This window comes from Balaenoptera acutorostrata, chromosome 1, assembly GCF_949987535.1.
Source record: "Balaenoptera acutorostrata chromosome 1, mBalAcu1.1, whole genome shotgun sequence".
NCBI lineage: Eukaryota > Metazoa > Chordata > Mammalia > Artiodactyla > Balaenopteridae > Balaenoptera > Balaenoptera acutorostrata.
The window spans coordinates 52920480-52943342 of record NC_080064.1 but is presented as its reverse complement, the minus strand read 5'-3'; the positions used below and the strand labels follow the sequence as shown (position 1 = coordinate 52943342).

At 38.8% G+C, this 22863-nt stretch overlaps 1 protein-coding gene across 4 annotated transcripts in view; it reads right to left on the bottom strand.

The window, feature by feature from the left end:
* NFIA (nuclear factor I A) overlaps positions 1-22863 on the bottom strand; it is a 379131-nt gene that overhangs the window by 34312 nt on the left and 321956 nt on the right. For 3 of the 4 annotated variants that reach the window (XM_057547732.1, XM_057547739.1, XM_057547728.1), the window contains 2 exons: positions 22159-22324; positions 2882-2973 (listed from right to left, as the gene is read on the bottom strand). In XM_057547732.1, coding sequence (XP_057403715.1) covers positions 2882-2973; positions 22159-22324 — 258 coding nt within the window. The remainder of the gene's footprint in view (positions 1-2881; positions 2974-22158; positions 22325-22863) is intronic. The other variant, XM_057547737.1, reaches the window with a different exon arrangement.

Genomic DNA, 22863 nt, shown 5'->3' with positions numbered 1-22863 from the left:
GCAGTACAGCACAGTGGTTTGAGAGCATAGGCCTTGGAGTCAGACAGAACTGGGGACGCATTCTTGCTCTGCTCCTCACCATGTGTGGCCTTGGGAAAATCAACAATCTCTTCAGATCTCAGGTTTCAAATCTATAAAGTGGAGATAATTATATATATCCTATTGGGTGGCGGTCAAGATTCGTTGGATAATGTACCTAAGGTACTTAGTACATAGAAAATGCTCAATAAATAGAGGCTATGTATAATCAAAGAACTCTTTTTTTTTTTCTTTTAAAGAAAGGTCTTATGATAAACTGAAAGCTGCCTACTTCAAGTGTCTATTCATTAGTTGGAATTCTATCTGCTGGAAAAAACAGGGACCATATCTAATCTGTCTTCTACAGGTTGATGTTTCAAGTATTTTAAGAGGTTTCTTTGGGGAAAAGGGAGACCATTTTATTTTGTATTTGTTTATGGATTTCTGTGCAGGATACCTCTCCTGCATTTGTAAAGCTTACCCATCTGCTTGGGTGACGCTTCAATTTTTACTCCTTTAAAGGCAGAAAAGAAAATATTGTTTTCCCAGGAAACTTTTCCCATAATTCAATTAATACAAATTTCATGCCTTATTAACAAAAATATTTATATAGAAAAATGCAAGCTTGCCTAGGAAATTACTAATCTGCAGGCCATGTTCAAATTATGTCTTAAAAAATTCCTGTAAATATTCCTCTTCTGAACTGATGTCCTCTCAAAAAGATTACCTAAAAATATTATTTTTATGATCTATATCTATATGTGCCTACCATTTTAAATGGTTCCAGAAAGTAGTTCCTTTAAAAAAAAAAAAAGAGTTAATATATATACCTAAATATTAAAATACTTAGAGCACATAATTTTTATCTCAGGATATTTTTTTGGGGAAAAAGAGTAACTCCATTAGCGCGGTTTCTCATAAGATAATTGGGGATGGCTTCCTTCAAGCCAAAAGTGGCAGGTGTCACTGTGATAAAAAACATTTAAGCTGTTGTCTCTATGATGCCAAATATTTAACAGAAACCCAAAAAATTCAGTTCCAGATGCCAATACTGGGTCTACATGACATCATTCATACAGATGCGTAGAAAATCTGGATTTTTAAGAATTGAATTTTTGCGGTCAACATCATGAAGACTCAGTTTCTGGGTTAAATAAGGCATTTGTGAAACAAAGCCATGTTGGAATAGAATACATTTTGATTATAGAGAAACAAATTGAATGGAATGCAGGGTACAATTTCAGTTCAGTGAATCACAGCTTATATAAAAATACTATATAAAATACAAAACAGGACATTTCCAAACTGCATTTTTGAGGTTCTTAATGAAGTAACCTGAGCCCACTGGTGCTTTGAGAAAAGCAATCATCCAATGTAAAGCTACTGTCCCCAGTTTCCCCCTTCTCATTGACCTTGATCATGTGAGCCAAAAGTACAATAAGAAATGTTTCTCTACTGTAATGCCTTTGAGGTAATTATTCAACTTCAAATTCACCAGTTAAATATTTGAAGGTATGGGAAAATAAGCAATAAACTTGAACAATTTTATGGGGAGTACTGAATAGGCGATGTTAATCCCAGATGTCATGTACCTGCCAGTTTCAGAAGAAACAGCAGAAGTGGGAAATTCAAGAGTTAACCTTTATTCTCCCCTCCCTCCTTCCCCTCTCCCTCTCCTCCCAGCTGCCTCCTCTGAGGCTGTACTTTCTGTGACCCTGCTTCAGTGTAAGGAAGGCTTCAGATGCAATGCTGTTTAACCCACGCTGTCGACACAGCAATAAACTAAAACCCTTCGCAGAGAAAGCAAACGGACCCAGGAAAGCAAATCTATCTCGTTCATAAGCACCTGCTCATAGTGTTACAAACAAAGATGAATAGTTATAAATTAGGCATCTGGAGATTACATACCAAGGCACATGCACAAAATATCTTGGAGAATTTTTCAAACACTGTGTTGAGAACCTCAAAGAGAAAATTCTTTACGTCAATTCTGATAATATACAGTCACATTCTAATTAGGAGATCAGAGAGTAGTTTCTTCCAAAACTTGCATCTAATTCTATTCCACAAATCTCTAAGTATCTTTATATATGCTACCTTTGAATTCCGAAAGTCTTGCACTGTTTCTCAATTAACAGCAGCTATTTCAAAACTTTTAAAAGAGATTCTTTCTCCTTGGCCTATACTAGCACAAAACACAACTATCTATTGAAAAACAAACTCTAGATGTCCTGGCATACTCTTTTTCAATCACCTACCTCAAAATATGACATTGTATTCACATAATCCCCTCCCACCCCACTGGGGCCAGCGAAGCCAGTAACAAACACCTCCTATTTCAGTACCAACACCAGCAACTTAACAGCGCTCAGGAACCCTTTCTTTTCCTTTCTCTTAGAAAGTCTGCCAGGTTCCTGGGGACCCTATAATGAGTACATAAGAGTGACTGGCCCCCCATTCCCAGCATGCACTCTGATGTCGCCGGCAGCCAGAGTATACTTTCCAGGTTCAATAGGGGCCTACTTCTGTCTGCTTGCATGTAGAGAGGCACAGATTCCTAAAAGAGGGAGCACACGCTATCCAGCCTGGGAAAATTTTCTTCCCATAGCAAAAGCAGTTCTGGCACAGAAAACCTCCTCTCCTACCCCCTCAGTACAAGAAGCAAAAATTGCAGGCACTGTTTTCCATGATTTCTAAGAACACATGGAAATGTGGCTGAAGGGCCAGGATGGGTAGGGGTCGGGAGGAAAGGGGACTGAACAGGGGCTGGGAAATGCAGCCTGTTGTGCCGAAAGACGAGTTACAATGCACCTGATGAATAAAACAAGCTGCACCACATACAGAAAAGATGAGAGCGGCCCACCTGTGTCTGTTGAGGGATATTTACAAAGCTTGGATCCCGTGGTCCAACACTGACGAATCGGTTTGCGGGGGAGGTGCTGGGTGTCGAGTAGGCTGTGAAGGGAAGGGACACATGCGTTCAGGAAGCAGCACGAGATTGCACACACAAACAACACCAAAACACACAGTCTCCGAGCCTACGCGGCTGATTAACAAGGAAATGTGCAAACACTGTAGCTAGCAGAGGGATCTGGCTAGCAAGGGCATTTTAGACAGTCAAAAAGGGAAGGGGTGTTGGCTTCCAAAGACTGTTGGAATAAAACGATGTCAAATTGGTGCTCAGATGAGCTCTTTTCTCCTTCCATCATACAAATTAGAACATGCAGGACATTTGTAAAGTATACTTTCTGAGTTAAACATGAGCTCCGGGGTCAGAAAGAGATATCCTAGTCTTTAAAAGCACAGGAGAAAGAAATTAGGTAGAAAGGGGAGGAAAGTAGTTCATTTTACAACCTTACTTTTCACCCTATTACCCTCCTAAAGATCATGAAATGTTCCTGTGCCTCTATCTCTAAATATGGAAGAGGAGTCTTTATAGAAGGGATTGGGTTCTCCAGAAAAGTGGTGGAAAACCGTTTAGAGCACGCTGTCTTTACAGGCTCAGTGGGGCGTCTAGAATTTTATGGTGCACAAAACGCTCTTACGGTATTAACATTTGTAGTCTTCCCACCCTAGAACCCTTCTGTTCAGGCACAAACCACCAAGATCCCGTGTAAACCTGGAACCTCAGGTACCACACTTCAGCCAACTATCCTTTTCACAGTATATGAACATTTTGTTGTTGGTTTTTATACTTATATTTAAGAGCTTCACTCTAGTTTAGAGAGAAAAAATTCTGTGGTTCTGGTGTTTCATTGGTTCATATATCCAAATGAACATTTTGTTTTCTGGTGTCCTTCAATTCACTTCTTTACCACAAACTCCAAGGATTTATTCACATTCTTTACTAAAATTTTTAGATAGACTATTACTTAATTTCAAATTTCTTAACAATACTTGTAAAAGGCATAAGTTTTCTGGACTAACACGAGACATGCACCATCTAAAAGATGAGAAGGATTTGCATTTCTTAAAAAACACAGATAATTGAGGGAATAATACCAAATTCCTTTGCCAGATTTTTTCCCCCTTGTTGACATCATCTGCTTCTCTTCCTTTGATTTTCTGTTTCAGAGAAAACTGCTCAGACTTCTTGTTTCCCTTGTTAAGCACATCTAGAGATAAAATTTCCACCAATCTGGGCCAAGTCCTATTGGTCATTAGAGCTAAGTCACCCACGCAGAGCTGTGATGGTCATGTGGGTACAGTTGTGTTAAATCAGCATGGAACAGAGAAGGAACATAAGGTTCCCCTGATGTCTATTATTAAGAAACTTTTTGTTGTTGTAGTATTTGTTTTAGAAGAATTCGTCCAATAACAGCTTTATATAAAATGATCTAAATGTATGATACACTGTACTGTCTAGCAACGTGAATCCACTGATTTCTTCCCCAGCCTATCCTATGTCAGATCAACCTGAACAGATTTGAGAAATACTTCTGCATTTAGCCATTCTGTATGCTCCTCTCACTCACTGGTATGGGGGAAATTTGCTTTTTTTAAAAGCTCAGTAAAATACTCTTTATTAATTGTTTCATTCAGCCTATTGCTCTACTTTGATATGCTCTCAGAAGTCTCAACAGAAAGTTATGTATTGAAAATGATGTACTATAATTAGCTGGTAGTGAATTTACCTGCTTCTAGGGCACAAAGAGGATGTGGGAGAGACAAGGAGGAAGCTAGTAAATAAAATAACCTGTTAAACCTGTTAGCCGTTAGGAGGAAAAAAAGTGTTTTTTCACATGTGAACAGGTAGGTAGGTTGAGAAGGAACAAAAAGGCATGAAGAGTAAGCTAAGGTTCTAAGACTAAATGACTGATGACAGATGCTGAACCACAAGGCCTTGGTTTGATGGTCCTAGCGGAGCAGTGTGTGCATGTCAGCCCTGGTCACTGCAGACACACAGCAGGATTTCCTATGACGTTTTTACCATACTGGTGACGTCAGAAACAAGCATGCTGATTGATCCTAGGATACATGGCACTTTTTTTTTCTTTTTCTTTTTGGTGTGTGAATATAGTTCTTCGTTGACCATACATAGCACTAAATCTGGAAAAGTCTGTATTACATCCCATTCTCTATTTTGCCATTTTGAAAGCAGGGTTAGCATACAAATAATTGAGTCACTCAAAATTACCATGAGGCTAACAATTGGCTATTGTCCCTTCTTCAATCATGAGACAAAACATCCCAGAAGGCCTTTAATGTTCTCACAGGCTATTAAAACTTCTCCAAACTTTGTTCTGGTTTTTAAAAAAGAGAGCAATGCTGAGAGAGGTGGTAATGTGTTTGCCTTTTTAAGAAAAGGATATTACAACTACAAAAATCTGAGAGTCTCCGAGTTCCATCGAATGGAACAAAAAGTGCCCAGGGAAATTTATTCTATAGAAAGTTGATTCTGGGAAAAATCAAGGACACAGGAAAAACAAGGGAAGGAAGAAAGTCTGACTCATCTTCCATTATTGTAGCTACAATAGGCAGAGTGTTCACCTATAACAGGATGTAGTTCCAGAGATGATATGACATAAGTTGAATTTGATTTTCCTAAAGAAACAGTGGAATGAGGGAGTTATCCTGTTAAACAAAAGCCTCAGTTGAAACTTTTTATTAAAACAACCATATATACCATGGTGAATCAATTACACATGCCCAGTTAAGAGTTTTCAACATGAATATAAAATCAAGTAAAGGGGGCGATGTGGTAATGAATTATATACAACTGTGTTTACTATGCTATTATATCACATTCATTATCTTTCTTAATTATAATTTTTGCCTATTTACAGCAGCAATAATCAAATGCTGCTGGAGGAGCTTCAGGACATCATGAAATCCAGAAAATAATTTTCTAGGAAGATTATGGTAGGCATTTTTGAGAATTCTGGAGGGAAGATTCAGGGGCATTTTACGATTTCTGATAAAGTCAACAGGGAAATCAATTTGCTTATATAACCTCATTGTGAAAGTCCTCATGGCAAACATGACTATTAGAAATCAAATTATGATTGCTTGCCTGTTTCTGAAAAAGAAAGCGTTTGCTTTTTTTTAGCAGCCATTTTCTCTACATGAGCAGTATCACCATGGACCATTTTCTTAACATTTTGAAAAAACATTCCTATAAGAAGCTTCCACCAGCTCTTATTTGGGCTAATCTGATCATACTTTTTCTCTTTCTAACATATTTCTTCAGATTACCCAAGACTCTTAGCCTTAGCCACAGGGGTAAGTACCAAAATCCCAAATCAGAATTTGATCCCATATCCTTCTGTGTTGCCCACTTACCATATGCATTGCTAATTCTATAATCCTTCACTTAGGCAGTACAAGTTGGGCCTCAGGATGATCAACTGGAAAAACAGTTCATGAACAGTTCTTTCTTTATATGCAATCGGACCTCTGCGGATGCTGGAATCTATCTCTAGGGAGATTGTGGGATGGGCAGGGAGAGTGGCAGAGATCACCCATTAGCCCCGCTCTTTACAACCCTGCAGGTGTTCCCTGGGAGAACAGCCTCTATGTCCTCAGAAATGGATCTAACTGACTGCCTGCAAGCCAAAGAGAATTCCAACTTTTGTTGTTCCCAGGTTGTCTGTTTTTGTTTGTTTGTTTTGTTTTGTTTTTCTGAATAAGAAGGAATAAGGGATGTGTCTGGATAGAGGAATCACGGCATTTCTAGATGAATCAGTTTTGAGTCTGTGATAGCCTTCACCCAACAATCATACCTGACCATGGTGCTAAGAAAGTGGTCAAATTGTTTTGAATAAAAGATGCTTGGAGTTTTCCTGTTTTGGGGAAAAAATATGACTGAAAAACAAGATATTAAGATATTAAAATATTTGTATCAATGTCAGTTGATATTTCTTTAAAAACGGTATCAATAAAACCACACAAATCTGACAAACTAGAAAATGTGAGTGCATCAGCTTGTTTTCAAAGTAGGCAGCCAGATTCAAGATCTATTTCAAATTTAGCAACCCCTGAAATGCGTGTAATCACTGAAAAACAGAAGAGTGAGAAAATTTAGATAGATTTCTGTGTAGAGCTTGGGTGTGAAAGGAGAGCTGACCTTTGGACGAAGCCCCCTCCAGTGTCCACAGACCAGCCACCAGGAGGTTGAGTGGTCAGGTGGCCTGGGGCTGAACGGCCTGAGGATAGTGATGGCCAGCTCCTCTGCTGGAGAGGGGGAGTGGGGGATGACCTGGTGAGGCACCTTGGCAGGAAAGACAATGTAAGACAGCTAGTGAGCTTTGACATTCTGTGTGTGTGTGTGTGTGTGTGTGTGTGTGTGTGTGTGTGTGTGTTAGATATTTGTCTTCTTTTTTTTTTTTAGTATATGTGCTGCCGAAGCGAGCACAGATATTTGTCTTTTTAAAAAAATTTTTATTGAAATATAGTTGACTTACAATGTTGTTAGTTTCAAGTTTACAGCAACGTGATTCAGTTATATATATATATATATATATATGTACGTGCCTATTCTTTTTTTTTTTTTTTTTTTTTTAAAGATTTATTTATTGATTGATTGATTACTATGTTGGGTCTTCGTTTCTGTGCTAGGGCTTCCTGTAGTTGCGGCAAGCAGGGGCTACTCTTCATCGCGGTGCGCGGGCCTCTCACCATTGTGGCCTCTCTTGTTGCGGAGCACAGGCTCCAGACGCGCAGGCTCAGTCATTGTGGCTCACGGGCCTAGCTGCTCCGTGGCATGTGGGATCTTCCCAGACCAGGGCGCGAACCCGTGTCCCCTGCATTGGCAGGCAGATTCTCAACCACTGCGCCACCAGGGAAGCCCCGTGCCTATTCTTTTTAAGATACATTTCCATTATAGGTTATTACAAGATATTGAGTACAATTCCCTGTGCTATGCAGTAGGTCCTTCTTAGTTCTGACATTCTGAATTTACTTCCAGACACAGAAAGCAACAAAGTTCCCCAAACCCTGGCAGACACAAAGTTTGAAGAGAAGTTTGTGATCTGTTTCATCAGAGATTCCAACTATGTAAAAGGAGGGAATACCAATTCTTCATTCCCTTAAACTCTACCAAATCTAACCGCTGTGGTACATCAAGGAAAGATAGTTTAATATATTCATATTCTCTCCCTCTCTCTCTCTTTCTCTGTCTCTGTCTCTCTCTCATGTGAACATTTCCTCTGTGCCAGGCTCTATGCTAAGTTTTACGGGAGATAAAAAGATAAGCCAGACACACGGCTATCCATGAAATGTTAGAGTCTAGTGGGGAGAGATGAGTACAGAAAGTGAAAATATGAGTGCCTAAAAGTAATATAAATAAAAATCTTTAGGGTGTTAAAGGACAGAAAAGTGACACCTGGCAGGGGAACAGGAAAAGCTTTGCAGAGGAGATGGAGATGGTTGTGATGACGGGCTGTAAAAGATGTGCTGGTTGACAAGTTCAGATGGATTGGGGATCACAGAGGAATCTGCATGAGCAAAGAAACAGAGGTGGGTGATGGGGATGTCAATCGCGGAGGGAAAGGAGAAAAGATGGGATGCTGTGAATGACTCTGCCATAAGGTCAGGGAAGATAAAAATTTAAGGATCAGAGACTTGAATGTTTGAAAATGGAGGAGAAAAAGTCTATTGAATTTTTCCTTCAAGAGGAAGAAATAATTTATAAAATTATCAAAGATACCAGATTTCCATTCTAAACACCATTAAGACCATTAGGCATCCTAACACTTTAAACCTTTCCCCTCCTATCTCAAAATCAGTATACACTTCACATGTTCCCTTGTGTTCAGAAACTCAGACATATTCACATGTGCGGCTATCCCTTTAAAAATGCTAGTCAAAAATTCAATTTCATTCAGCTAGACTTACTGCCTGCCCAGGAATGTGCTGGTTACTGGACAGAAGCCATCCAAACAAGTTTAGGAATGCAGACTTGAACAGATCACTGTGTCTTCAGACTGCAATTTGCTAAATGTTTATCAGTGACACCTGACGGTGCACGAGAACGCATTCAGTTGCAAACTGAAGCAGTGAGATGACTAAATACCTAATTGAAATAGCTTCTGCAATCTTAACTGCACTATCACATGTTACTAGTTTTTTAAAAAAGCCCTGTGAGAAAACTTTCATTTCTAGAAAAAAATGTGGAAACTATTAGAAAATAGATTGGCTAATTTCTAAATGAAGCCCATTACAATTGAACTCATTTGGGAACTTGAACAGCACTATTTCTTGCCAGGTCATAAAAGAAATGCTGGAGGATATTGGAGTTTTTTCCTTCGAAGAAATCTATGAGTATCGACAAGTTTACAGGGCCTGGGTTAGCATTATTAATGTAATTATACAGCCAAGGAAACACATACAGCCTTTGTTGACACATGAATCCCCAGTATTCAGAGGTTTAGAAATTCCCACGTGAATGAATGGATATTGTAGTTTTCATCCAGATGTTTGGAATCTAGAAGATAACCACACTGAATTTCCATTACTTTGATCACATCTGTGCAGTCAGTTACCTCATTCTATTATCTCTGCAGATCTTTTGTCTCTACAAACAAGCTACCAACAACACAAAAAGACACAGCCCTCAGGGCATGAAATTAAAGCCTACTTATCGCTAGTAAATTATTACAGAATAACATACCCACAAGCCTTCTTCCTGAAAAGCTAATGAATTCGAACTTTAATATATTAGCATTACTTAACATGTATGGTAACAATTTGCATGAAATGTTTAATGTGCCAATAGTTCTCAAAAAATCATGAAAAGAATCAATTTAAGCAGATGGCTTTGCTCTGCTGGTCTCTCTACTTGTATTAGGGATCTTCATAGGGGGCAGGGGCTCAAGTGACATCATGATTTGGGGTAAAACATACAGAAAGGAAGGTATAAGTCAATTCATGTGTGCACACAGAGAGAAGGGGATCAGAGCAACCTGTAAACTGGAGGTGCTTTGACGTTATGTTACCAAAATCTGTGTGATAAAGAGGTACTTTACAATGACTGTTTCCTGTAAACAACCTATTTATACTGCCTATAATATTCTTTTCCGTAATAACTTAAAGGATAGGAATACAGCCTTGTTTCAGTTCATTTAAATTTATTTCTAATGACTAATCCACATTCTATGTCATGTATTTTTACGTGTATGCCTGTGTGTTGTTCAACTGATAGAACATATTTATTGATCAGAAGCAACCACATAGATGGATAGGCACAGGTGAAAGTAATATTAAAGAGCCACAGGGAATAAACCCTGGATTCAGCTGAGGTTTACTAAAAAAAGAAACCTAGATCAATATATTGGATCCTTCCCTCTTGAAAGGCTTCTGCAGCCTCTCCAAAGGCAGTGTAACTTCGGAAACCCACTTCTGAGACTATATCCTCAACAAATACTTAAAAGTACATATAAAGATTTATGCTCCAAGATGTTCATTACAGCATTACTTATAAGTGCAACAAACTGGAACCAACTGATGGAATACTGCAGCCAATAAAAATGTTTTAAAATAATAATGACACCATGACATGTTTATAATATGAAATAAAATGAATAAAATTAGGTTACAAAACTGTATATATGTGTATATATATGTATGCACACACACACATATCATGATCAATTATGTTTAAAATATGCACAGAAAATGACTGGAAAATATGCACAGAAAGTGATTATCTCTAAAGACTGGGATTATGAGTGATTTTAAAACACCTTCCAGTAATTCTTAATCTTAAATAAAATAAAGACAAACAGAACCTGAAAGCCCCAAATAATATGTTTATTTTTACAGCAGAGCAAGGTAGTTAATAGAAAATGAATTTTAGAATCAGAAAATCCTGGATTGAATCCATTCAGTCTCTTACTAGAAATGTGACCTTGGCAAGCCAGTTAACCTCTCTGAGTGTCTCTATATAAAAAGTTCAGCATAGTAAATATTATTTATTCTAATACTCCCAGCTCTTTAAGGCTTCACCCCCTCTGTGAATGTCTAATAGGCCACCCTCTCCACAGGAGCAATCCAGAGAGCGATCCCTAAGGAGAGGCTTAGCCAACAAGGTGGGAAATCTCCAGAATCCCACTGTACTTTATATTAAAACAGTTGAAGAAAACTGCTAAACTCATCCCATCAGGGACTATTGATTCCAAACTCTGATCAAGGGCATTATACCCTGAGCTATCTGCCTTCCACCAATTAAAAAAATAATACTCAAACCTCTCAAGGGTTAATGTTATATCAGACTCAAGGGTTAATGTCATATCAGACTCAAGGGTTAATGTCATATCAGACTCAAGGGTTAATGTCATATCAGACTCAAGGGTTAATGTCATATCAGACTCAAGGGTTAATGTCATATCAGACTCAAGGGTTAATGTTATATCAGACTCAAATGTAATTTGTAAGGGTGTAAGATGGCACAACTTTTCTGAAAAGCAGTTTGGAAACGTGTATCAAGAGGAATATTCATACTGTTTGCACTAGTAATTCCAATTCTAGAAATCTAGCCTAATAAAATTATTCAAGTTGGGGACAAAATTCTATGTTCGACAATATGCTGGAGCATATTCCATAGGTTGGAACAAAAGTTAATGGTCTATGGTAGGAGAATAAGTAAAAATATTTAAAATCACATTTCTTAGCTTTTTATTTTTTTTATGAAGGTGTAAAATACTCGTTAAGAAAATAACATACAAAACATTATATTCAGTAGGTCACAATCATCTTATATAAATATACACATAGCAATGCACGGAAAAAATGGGGGAAAACCAGACCAAAATGTTAATAGTAGTTGGTTATAGGAGAATATGATTTTTAAAATCCTTTTCTGTATTTTTCAAGTTTCCTACATTGCCGTTGTTATCTTTATGAAGAAAATCTTAAAACTCATCTGTCATTTCTGTCATCTGAAAAAGTAAAAAACTGAGGCAAAAATAAGACCTGAATGGGTTATGATAACCTAAATGAATGTAATCATCTATTGTCTGTTCTCTTTTGTCACTCACTCCTTCTTTACAAAGTTCATTTCTTCTCTCTTTTTTCCTGCTCTCATTCCTGTTTTTCATCCAATTCAATGTACCCAAGAGTTTTTACTGGAATAATTAAACAGTTCTTTGGGACTTCCCTGGTGGTCCACTGGTTGAGAATTATTCCCACTTCCAGTGCAGGGGGCACAGGTGTGATCCCTGGTTGGGGAACTAAGATCCCACATGCCATGCAGTGAGGCCAAAAATGAAAAAGAAGTTCTTTATGGCGTGTCTTAGGATTTTCAGAGGAAAGGTGTATGATATTATATCTTGAAACACAGTAAGTGTCCTGGTAGAGTAGAAAGCACGGGGCTTTAGAGTCCAACAGACCCCGATTTGAATTCTGGTTCAGTCTCAGTTTTCTTTTTTTAAAAAGAGGGCTAACGATTCCAATTCTGCAGATTAAAATAACAATCAAGTGCAACTAAGGTAATGCATATGAAAATACCTATCGAAGTGCCTGATTTCCAATAATTATTTTTCTTTTTCCTTTTCAAATTTAGACATTAAAAACTTGGGTTGTACAAAAAGTAGAAATACTCTTCAAAAAGTATTTATGAAAAATTATGACTTAAGATAGCATGTGTGCATCCGTATCCAATGGGTTCCTAAAGCCGAACTTGTGACCAAATAATAGCTACTGAGAGTGAAAATGCTATCCTTGTACTCAATTCCATGTTCTCTGTGAGGGAAAAAGAATACTATTCTTTACCAGAGAGAGCACATATTTTTGCTATCACACCCGAAGTTCAGGTTAATGCAACTAAAAACTAGATGTATAAAATTTGCCAAGGATTTTATGGACCACATCCCTTCCCTGCCTCCACTGTGTGAGTTTTGGTCACTAGAGTTAGTGGTTGGGGTGTAAAGAAGAATTTTAGTTCACTGGACAAATACTTTAAAAATTAAATAAAGCATTATATTTGACATAAAAGGGGATTTAAAGCTCAGTAATACCTTTCATTCTCGTTGGGCAAGGCACTGAAGAACTACCCCCCAATGAACCTGTTTCTATCCTTCAACACACAGTCAAGTGTGTATATACATCCCCTATTCTATGGCAGTAGGTATTCTATACATACTTTTTCTTAGCGCTCTCCTTTGCGGACTTAATATAACTTAAAGATTATTCCATGAATTCATACAGACCTATCCTTACTTTTTTTTCTTAAAGATTTATTTATTATTTATTTACTTATTTTACTTATTTTTGGCTGTGTCGGGTCTTAGTTGCGGCACGCAGGATCTTCGTTGAAGCACGCGGGATCCTTCGTTGCTGCGCGTGGGCTTCTCTCTAGCTGTGGCGTGCGGGTTTTCTCTCTCTAGTTGTGGCGCACAGGCTCCAGGGCGTGTGGGCGCTTTAGTTTGCAGCACGTGGGCTCTCTAGTTGAGTTGCGCAAGCTCAGTAGTTGTGGCGCAAGGGCTTAGTTGCCCCACAGCACGTGGGATCTTAGTTCCCTGACCAGGGATCGAACCGCGTCCCCTGCATTGGAAGGCGGATTCTTTACCACTGGACCACCAGGGAAGTCCCCCTATCCTTATTTTTAAAGGGTTTCTAATGTATATCATATTGGTGGATATGATTGGTGTTACCAATCTTTTATTATAATCACTGTTGCAATGAATACTTGATGTATATCTTTGCTCACATGTCCAACACAATGCATGGCTTACATTTAAAATTTATATATATATGTATATATATACACACACACACATATATATAAATATATATAAAATGAAATTGTCCTCTGAAGAGGTTGAACCAATTTACAGTCCTCTAACAGTATAGGAGAGTGCCTGTTTTCCACACACTTACCAAGACTGTGTCAGGATCCTTTTTGGTTTTTCCTAATCTGATAGGTAAAAATACCATTCGAGTTTTAATTTGTATTGCTTTTATGCTACATGAATGAGACATCTTTCAAATGTTTCCCATTTCTCTATGTTTATATCATTTCGTTGTCTTTCTGTTGGATTGTTGGTCTTTCTCTTACTGACTTTAAAAAACTATTCATATATTACATAATTTAGCCCTCTGCCACAGGTGTTGCAAATATTTTTCCCACTTTATCATTGTCTTTTGACTTTGTCTATGGTGTTTTTTCCCAATGTATACATTTTTAATACTTTTAGAGTAGAATTTATCAGTTTTCTTTTCATGGATTCTGTTCTTTTTGTATTATTTGAAAGGCCTTTCTCACTCCAATATTCCACAAAAAGTTTCTCCTATTTTTTTCTTGGTATTTTTAAGGCTTAATATTTCTATGTTATAGTTTTTGCACCACCTGGAATTTATTTTGGTGTAAGGAATTTTATTTTTTCTGGACAGCTACTCAGTCATCCCAATATACTTTATTGAATAATCCCTTTCCCTCTTCCAATATGAAATGTCACTATTATCATATACTAAAGTACTGTAGTTATGTAGGTCTCTTTCTAATTCAGAAGAATATAAAAACTTAAAATATAATGGGGATAGTAGCAGTGCTGACAGAAGAATAAAAATCAAGGTGGAAATAGAGAGATCAAAGTAAAATAAGTTCCCTGGCACTAAGTGACATCAGACAATAACTTAAGAGTAGATAAGAAAGAGGAGGGAGCTCTTTAGAATTGTTCTATATCCTGTCTGGTGTTGGCTGGAAGAATTTATGATGTTATAAAACTCATAGAACTGTACACTAAAGAGTGAATTTCACTGAATGTACATTTAAAAAAAAATTTAAAGACTAAAGGAATAGTGCAGGCATCAGTAATGAAAAACTGTTTTGTGAAAGGAAGCCGCTAACTTTTTTTTTTTATTCTCTTTTGTCCTTATCCACTGGCTCTTCTCTGAAAGAGGAAATACAGTCCTTAGTCATTTAAAAATTGTGTAAATATGACATATCATTCACTGACTTGTTCTAAATTCAATTACTGATTAAAATTATTCGTTTTACACATAAAAAAGTGTTGGTGAAAAAGAGAGCTGTCATTATTTGGGTGAAAACTCAGAAAGTAATTCTTCTAAGCATTCAGCAACGGTTCAAGCTCTGGAGAGCACTGGGGAATAAAGAAAATCTGCCTTTAGCAATAGCTCCTGTTTGTCCACCTTTTTTGCTATTCTTGTCTTATCTCCCTCCAGATCTTCTGCTCTCTTCCTTTCCCTGCTAACAAAAGTTACTCTCAGCCACAGAAACCAATCCACACTAAAGTATAAATGACCACTAATATCTTCCTCTGTACTATTCCCACAGGGTCTTCACTGCAAACATGGAAACTTTGGGCTCTGGATGCTCTGGCCAAGTAAGTGCATGAACTACAGGTTCAAAGTGGCTGGGTGTGAGTCATGATGTTGCTACCCTTGGCTGAGTGACCCTGAGAAAGTTACCTATATCCTCGTGCCTTGTCTTTCTCAATTAGGGTATTTACTTTTTAAAGTACGTACTTCATAGCATTAATGTGAGGATTACAACAAGATAATACATAAAAAACATTTTTTAAAGTGCTTGACACATTAATAAAAGCTCAATAGTTTGTTGTGTTATTAATTTCAGACGAGAGCAGACAGTTGGGGCTGCTCGGTAACCAAAAATCAAGTCCCATTGCTTTGTAATTTGGCTACAGTAGGAGCTAGTACCAAGCTACCATGGGATTATATAATCTTGGGAAAGTAACCTCCACTCTCGAATCTCAGTTTCCTTGTCTATAAAATCCTGACCTCACAGGAGTCTTAGGAAGACGGAACAAGATAACGTACATGTGTAAAGAGCTTTGCTAACCAAAAAGCATTGAACATATGTCAATTATTACACTAGGAAATTTCAATCCCCGTCAGATTATTATCTTCCTGGTTAACAGGTTCAAACTCATTCATATAATGAATATATACAAGATTCATCAGAGACATAAAAATAAAAAAGGGAACTTGTTATTACATGCTTCTAATATAATAGAATTCTAGTTTTAAAAAATCAAAAGTTCATGGCTAAGAAGGCATGGAGAAAATTGTTTATAAGTCTTTTATGCATTTTTAAATTGAGTGTTTGTGTCCCTAATTAATTTAAAAGAGGAAAATATGCATGTTTTATCTTCCATCATAATTCAAAAGTGTTTCTTTCTTTTCATTATAATTCTAGGCTATGATGCCAATCTTCAGTTTCTTTTCTGGAAAAGTCCATTTTTATAGTTATGTTCTTGGTGCCAACCTATTATAAAAAAATGGAATCTTACAATGCAATTAAGAAAATGAATAGTGGATTTTGAATTATCATACCACAAACAGACCCAAATGTAATGAGAGATTTCTCCTATTCTGGAGCTGTTGTCCTCAGGACTCTTAGGAATATCCATTTGTTTTATTACATGTTTGAAAAGGAGTCCCTCCGCAATTAATGAGATGGTGCATGTGGAAAAACTGAGTACACTGCGAAGAACTGCAGTAGGTAGGATGTTATTATAATTGGTCTCACCAGTAAGATACCTAATAGTCATCTCCAAATATAACTTGGTCAGACCAAACTTCTGATCCCCACCCCTTGCCCAGAACTGCTCTTCCTGCAATTTTTCCCGTCTCAGTTTATGGCAACTCCATCCTTCCAACTGCTCAGGTCAAAAACCTAGGAGTTATTGCTGATTTCTCTAGTGTTTTTTTTTTTTTTTTTTTCTTCTCAACCCACATCTAATGTGTCAGTAAATCCTATCAGCTTTACCTTTCAAATATTTCTCACCACCCCTACTGCCCGGATGCTGGTACAGGTCATTAGCAACTCTTGCCTGCATTATTGCAATGGTGCACCACCTCCCCTCCCTGTGTTAGTTTTCTCCATTGTACTTACTGGTCCCTGAATTACTAGTTTACTTATTCTTTAATTATTGTTTGTCCCCTCCCTCTAGAATGTAAGCTGCACAAGGGAAGGGGATTATCTGCTTTGCTCCCTTTTGGATCCCTTGCACCTAGAATAGTGGCTGGCATGTAGAAGACACTCATCATATGTATTGAGTTTTTTAAAAAGCCTCTTATCTGGTCTTCCTGCTTTAATTCTTGCCCCCTGAAACCTATTTTCAACAAAGCCTTCAAAGAGTTTCTGTTAAAACCTAGGTAGTATCTCTCCTCTGCTCCCCATCTCACTCAGAGAAAATGCCAAGGTCCTAACAATGGCCTATAAGAACCTCCAACATTTGTCACCTTCCTCCAACCCCTCTCGCCCCCCCATCTCCCAGTCACATCCACATTCATCCACATTACCCCTCAGACCTGGCCTCCCCCTACTTTCACTCATTCATTCACTCTGCTCTCACTACACTGGCCTCCGGGTTGTTCCTTAAACATGTGGGTTGGACTGGCTGATCTTCCTGCTTGGAAAGCTCTTCCCTCTACAGTCTCATGGCTCACCCTCTCACCTCTGTCAGACCTTTGTTCAAATCTCCCCTTCTAGACAGGACTTCTCCGACCACCCTATTTAAGTTGTATCCCACCCCCACTAATCCCAACCCCTCTGTGCTTCATTTTCCTACGTAGCACGTATGTATCACCATCTTACATCACTCCTACCTATTATACTTACTATTTTATTTATCGCCTTTCTTCCTTCTGTAAAATGAAAGCTCCGCAAGATCAGGGATTTTTATCTCTTTCATTTCCTGCAGAATCCTAGCATCTAGAACACTGCTGGCACGTAGTGGATGGTCAATAACTATTTATTGAATGAATGAAGGAAGTGATATTCTCTCACTGGGTATCTAAACCCAGTTAATCAGCGGGAATGGAACCCATGCATTGTGAATTACTCTTAACCGGTTATTCTTTCTATTTGTCATGGTATCCTAAAGAGATCAGGCATAGTATATCAATCCTTCTCCAAACGAATCAACAGTATGAATGTCCTCCTTGAGAGACAGCAGAACTTTTATTTCCACCCTCACTACTGTGTTTTTTAAGGCACTGGTAAAGATTTTTCCCATTAAAATATATTTATTTTATAGGCAAACATTTCCCTCCCCAAATCTGCCTTACCCTGTTTGCCTGGCCACAGCTGCAAAGTTGCATATTGGTGCCAGAGGCAACTGATTAGTTTAAAAATATATACTCTGCTTTAGGCTGGCATCCATTTGTATTTCATTATAAGAGCATATTAAAAATGATGTCTTGGACTTTTAACTGTCTATAGCACAGCACATCTGTCACCCCAGTTCATCCTGACAATCTACCTATGAGAGTGTGTAGAGCAAAGTATTATTCCAACAGACACGGGAGTCCAGGCCCAGAAAAGCTGGTAATATAGGTGATCCTGGGCATGATTTCCTACTTTTATTTTTTAAATTTTTTTTTATTGCAAGTCATCTTAAACCCCTCAATAGGAAAGGCTGTCCTAGGTTATACAGTTAGCGTTTTTGAAAAAGCCTCAGTTTCAGACACACTGTTGGGATACTGAACATCTGTACTTAATACTCTGTTGTGATGTTTCTCCTCGCTAAAGCTGAGCTCTAATAAACTGACAAAGATAAACAGGATCCAACCATCCTGTGGTTTTAATTTCTAAGAAAGCACAGAATTTACGAAATGATACTTTTGCTCTAAATTTTTATCCAGTGGTAATCCAATTTTAGACACCCCCTCCTTCCACCCACAAGCTGGTTTCTGAAGGGAAGTTCTACCTTCTCTCTCAGACTTAAAACACCAGAATGATATTCCTACTAAACAGCTTAGAAGTCACTCACTCCAAAAAAATCTTACCTGAGGCTCTGCATCTGGACCCAAATCCCTCCCAAGTCTCTTGTGGCACCTATGTGCACCTCTGTCCCAGTGTTGTCAGTGTGAGCTACCCGTTTCCCAGCTGTCTCCTGCAATAAATCCCACATTTCCTTAGAGCAGGGATGAATCATCTTTGTATCCCCAGGGGCTAACACAGTCCTTGGCACATGACAGATACTCAATATATGAAAGATGAATAAATGAATGAAAGAAGGTAGTTATCAAAGATGAATGTTAAGGGAGAGGGGCTACATCACTCGTGGTACCTTTTCCCTCCCATACACTCTTGGGCCTCTCCACTCCCTCACTGCTTGTAGCGATTGGAAGTAGAAACTGGATGTGACTCGTCCCACCCCTTCCTCTCCTCTTTCCCTTAGGGAGACAGGTGCTGGCAGGAAGCACACAGCCACCTGGACCTCCATCAGCTCTACACAGGAGGGCAGCCCCCTCCCATGGGAAGGCCTGCGGTGGTCCTGCACTGCCAGAGACTGGGTGGGTTTGTTTGTGTTTCAGCATTAGGAAGTACATTCGCCTGTAGCTAAAAAATAAATTTTCTAATAGTAGAGGTTATAGTCTAGTCTTCCATCTGATTTTTTTTCTTGGATTTTATTTATCAATTAGTTCAGAAATTGGGGCATGGAAGAGGATTTGTTTTTCAGGGGTTCTTAAATCTCTTCCCAATGTGGACTGGTGGGCTTTGAGATTTTTAACTTGAGAGGCTTCTCTTATGTTATAAATTACAGATTTCCCAGAATATCACTGTCTTAATAATAAAGTAGAAGATGATCAGGTGATAATTGCTGTGAAACAACATATGACTGTGAATTCAGCAAACCCCAGAAAAGACCAAAAAGGCTAAGATTTATGATGATAGAAACCTTTCTATGCCATCAGTAGAACACTTTGTTTTGTCTATATTCCTAGAATCCTAGGATTCAAAAAGTAAGTTTCAAATTATTATGTAAATATCAAACTTTGGGTCCCCTTTCCTGATATTCTCTTTCCAAAAATCTCTAAACACTGTGCTAATGAACATGCAACCACATGAACCGGATCTGTCCAGACCCCCTCCACACTTCTTCCCATCATGTTGAAAGAATGCTTGAGGCTGGGCACAAGAGGACCATGGGTATCTTTTTATACAAGACATTAGATCCAATCCATGGAGTGGAGTCCAGGGAATGGACCCAAAGGTATCAACCTGACTGAGGGATTGAGTAGCTTCTACATGTCCTACAGGCATAGTTTTTCATTAGCCAAGCCTGGAGGCTTCCACTAGGTAAGAGTTTTGGCAGATAATAAAATGCTCCAATTTATTTGGTGGTAGTGCTTATCGTGGCTGATTTCACATAACCAGCTAGGTATTATCACCCACATTCTACAGATGAGGAAACTGGGATTGGAAGAGAAAAAGAGCTAGCAATGTGAAAGGTGATGGTTTGAGCCCCTATCCTTTAGACTTCAATAGCTAGCTGCCCAGGGTATTTCCACTCGTCCACAGTGCCTCAGAAAAGCCCCATGCCCATTACTGGAAAATGCACTACAGATGCATGAGACATTGATGGTGGAGGTGAGGATATGTCTACACAGAATAAAAAGAACATTAAACAAAGCTTTTTGAGGGCTCTGCCAATGTCCTGAACATACAGAGAGAAGATGAACAGAAAAGTGGTACCCAGAGGCATGTACAGAGCACAGTTTAAGCACATGGCTGCCAAAGTGTAAGTCAACATCCCCAGTGACTAGATCTAAATAGAGTTTGGAGATGATTATTTCTCTGACTCCTTTGAAGATGTTACATGAATACACAATAAGCAGGACAGGCCTATGAGCTTCTGCTTCTCAGAAGCTTCTTTTCTAAGCTGAGCTTCCAAGATGCTTAGAGCAAGCCGAGTTTGCTTCCTATGTCACTGGACACTCAAGAGTTTTCTCCTTTGTTGAAAAGTGTTGAACCACCTCTTACCAAGAGAGGTAAGCCTCCCCAGAATTGTCCCTGGACTCTCAATCTTTTTGCTATGAAACCAAAATCCACGCACAGGGCCACTCACTGCTACATGTATTATCAAAGGGAATATGTACTAGATAGCCTAAAGCTCATCCATGCCCATAAGGGACTCTAGACATTTTGGATTCAGTGTCACCAAAATTAAATCCAATGAACACAGTGTCAACAGAGGCTCATTTTTTCTCTTTGGCTCCTTCCCTCCTGTACTCAATACCATCATGTCCCCAGTACTGAGAAGTCTGAATCATCCTTCACTATATTCATCCAAGTGGTTGTCCAATCCCAAAGCTTATGTCTCTAAGACGTTTCTTCCTGTGCTCTCCTCCATTCAACTTCTATAACTGCCACTCAAGTTCTTGATCTTAACACTTCTTTCGTGGTCTACGCTCATCTTTTCCTCAGTAGATTCCTTGCATTCAGCCTCACCTCCTTGAAGACCTCCTCTCCTTAGGGGCACTGTCACAGCTCCCATTCTTTCCTGTGCTTTGATCTCTCTGTAAAGCTTTAGAGAAGGTGGTCATTACACCCCCGTCAAGGTCAGGTAGTCCATCCATCACCTGGGAACTCTGCCTCCAGCTGTCACTCTTTTGGTCATTGTTTCAGGGACTAAGAGAAGCCAAATTTATGTGTTTAAGCTACTCCTATTCCCTGTCATCTTTAAAATATCAGGAGAGCTGTTCTCCCTAATTCATCAAGTAATGATTCCCATTATTCCAAAAGGTTTTGAAATCCTATATTGTCTGATCACATGTTCCCATACTGTTCAGAGACAAACCAAGATTTCTCTTCTCTTTCCTTCCAGTTTCATCTTCCATCTCCTCCCTCTGCCAAGCCTAGCCATGCAACTGCCATGGCTACTGGCTCTGACCGTCTGCCAGGCTCTTATTCTTCGCGAATGCTCAACGTACACACCTTTGAATTGGTTACTTTGATCTAAACATTTTTTCTATTTGATGGATGAGTTGCATTAACCTTGGTACCTCATCAAATGCATTTCTCTTGGATTGTAAGTTACTGGAAGGCAGGGCTCTACAGAAGCATGAGGAACTTTTTGCTAATAAGAATCCATAAAAGTAGATGCTGTTTGATGATCATGAGGATAGCATTCAAAGCCACTCAAATAATAGGCAAAATTTAATACTTCATATCTTGACTTCAGTCCTTGGCACGTAGTTACACCATTTCATCCACCCAAACACCCAGTCATTTCCACACCTGATGTGGTTGGTAGCACCCTAGAGTGCTATTTGCTCTGATCTGGTCTTGGCTCTGCAAACTCACGCTACAGGCATTGCTGGGGATCGTGCCTTTCACTGAAGCCTATGCAGTGAGGGGCCAGGCGTAGGTGTGCATTCACGTGCGCAGAGCCTGACCGGCAACCGGCGCCGCATCTCAGCCATACTTACTTGGTGAGGTGGGGGACGCTGCACCTCCTTCCGCTGACGTGGTCGGAGGCTTTGTGTCTGGCACCGGCAGAGGCACAGGCCTGGCCATCGGTGGTGGCGGCGGCGGTGGCAACATGGGGGTGGGGAGGAATGGGTTGTGCACTTTGCCTTGGCTACTCCCGTTGGGCTGCCAGGGTGGGAACCAAACAAAACACGCACAGGAGAAAGAAGACACAGATAGAACCATTAGCCGCTTCGGAAAACAAAAGATTCCTTAGGCACCTTTCATGTAAATTACTAAGTATTCTAGCTACTTGAATTCTTCCATAAGAGCATATGGATGAAGAGCTGTGGGTTGTTCTTAAGGCATTCCACAAAAGTACAGTCTTAGGCACACATGCTCCATGCATCCTAAACTTACCTCTTGAACTACTTTGACCTTCTTTGGATCTGATTCTAGAAAATGACCTGCCAACTTTTGCTTGGGATGTTTTGATTCTGTATTAACTGTGACTTTCATCATCATTCTCATGATATTAAATATTGATTTAATATGTAAGTGTTTTATAGATTGTGGAATTATTCCATCACGTCTATTTATACAGATCTAACAAAATTTCCTAAATATGCATTTAAGATTAAAAAAATATTTTATTTTCACTCTTCAAAGTTGATATTATATAACATTTAATAAATATGTTAAGTGAACATAAAAAATTTCTTTCA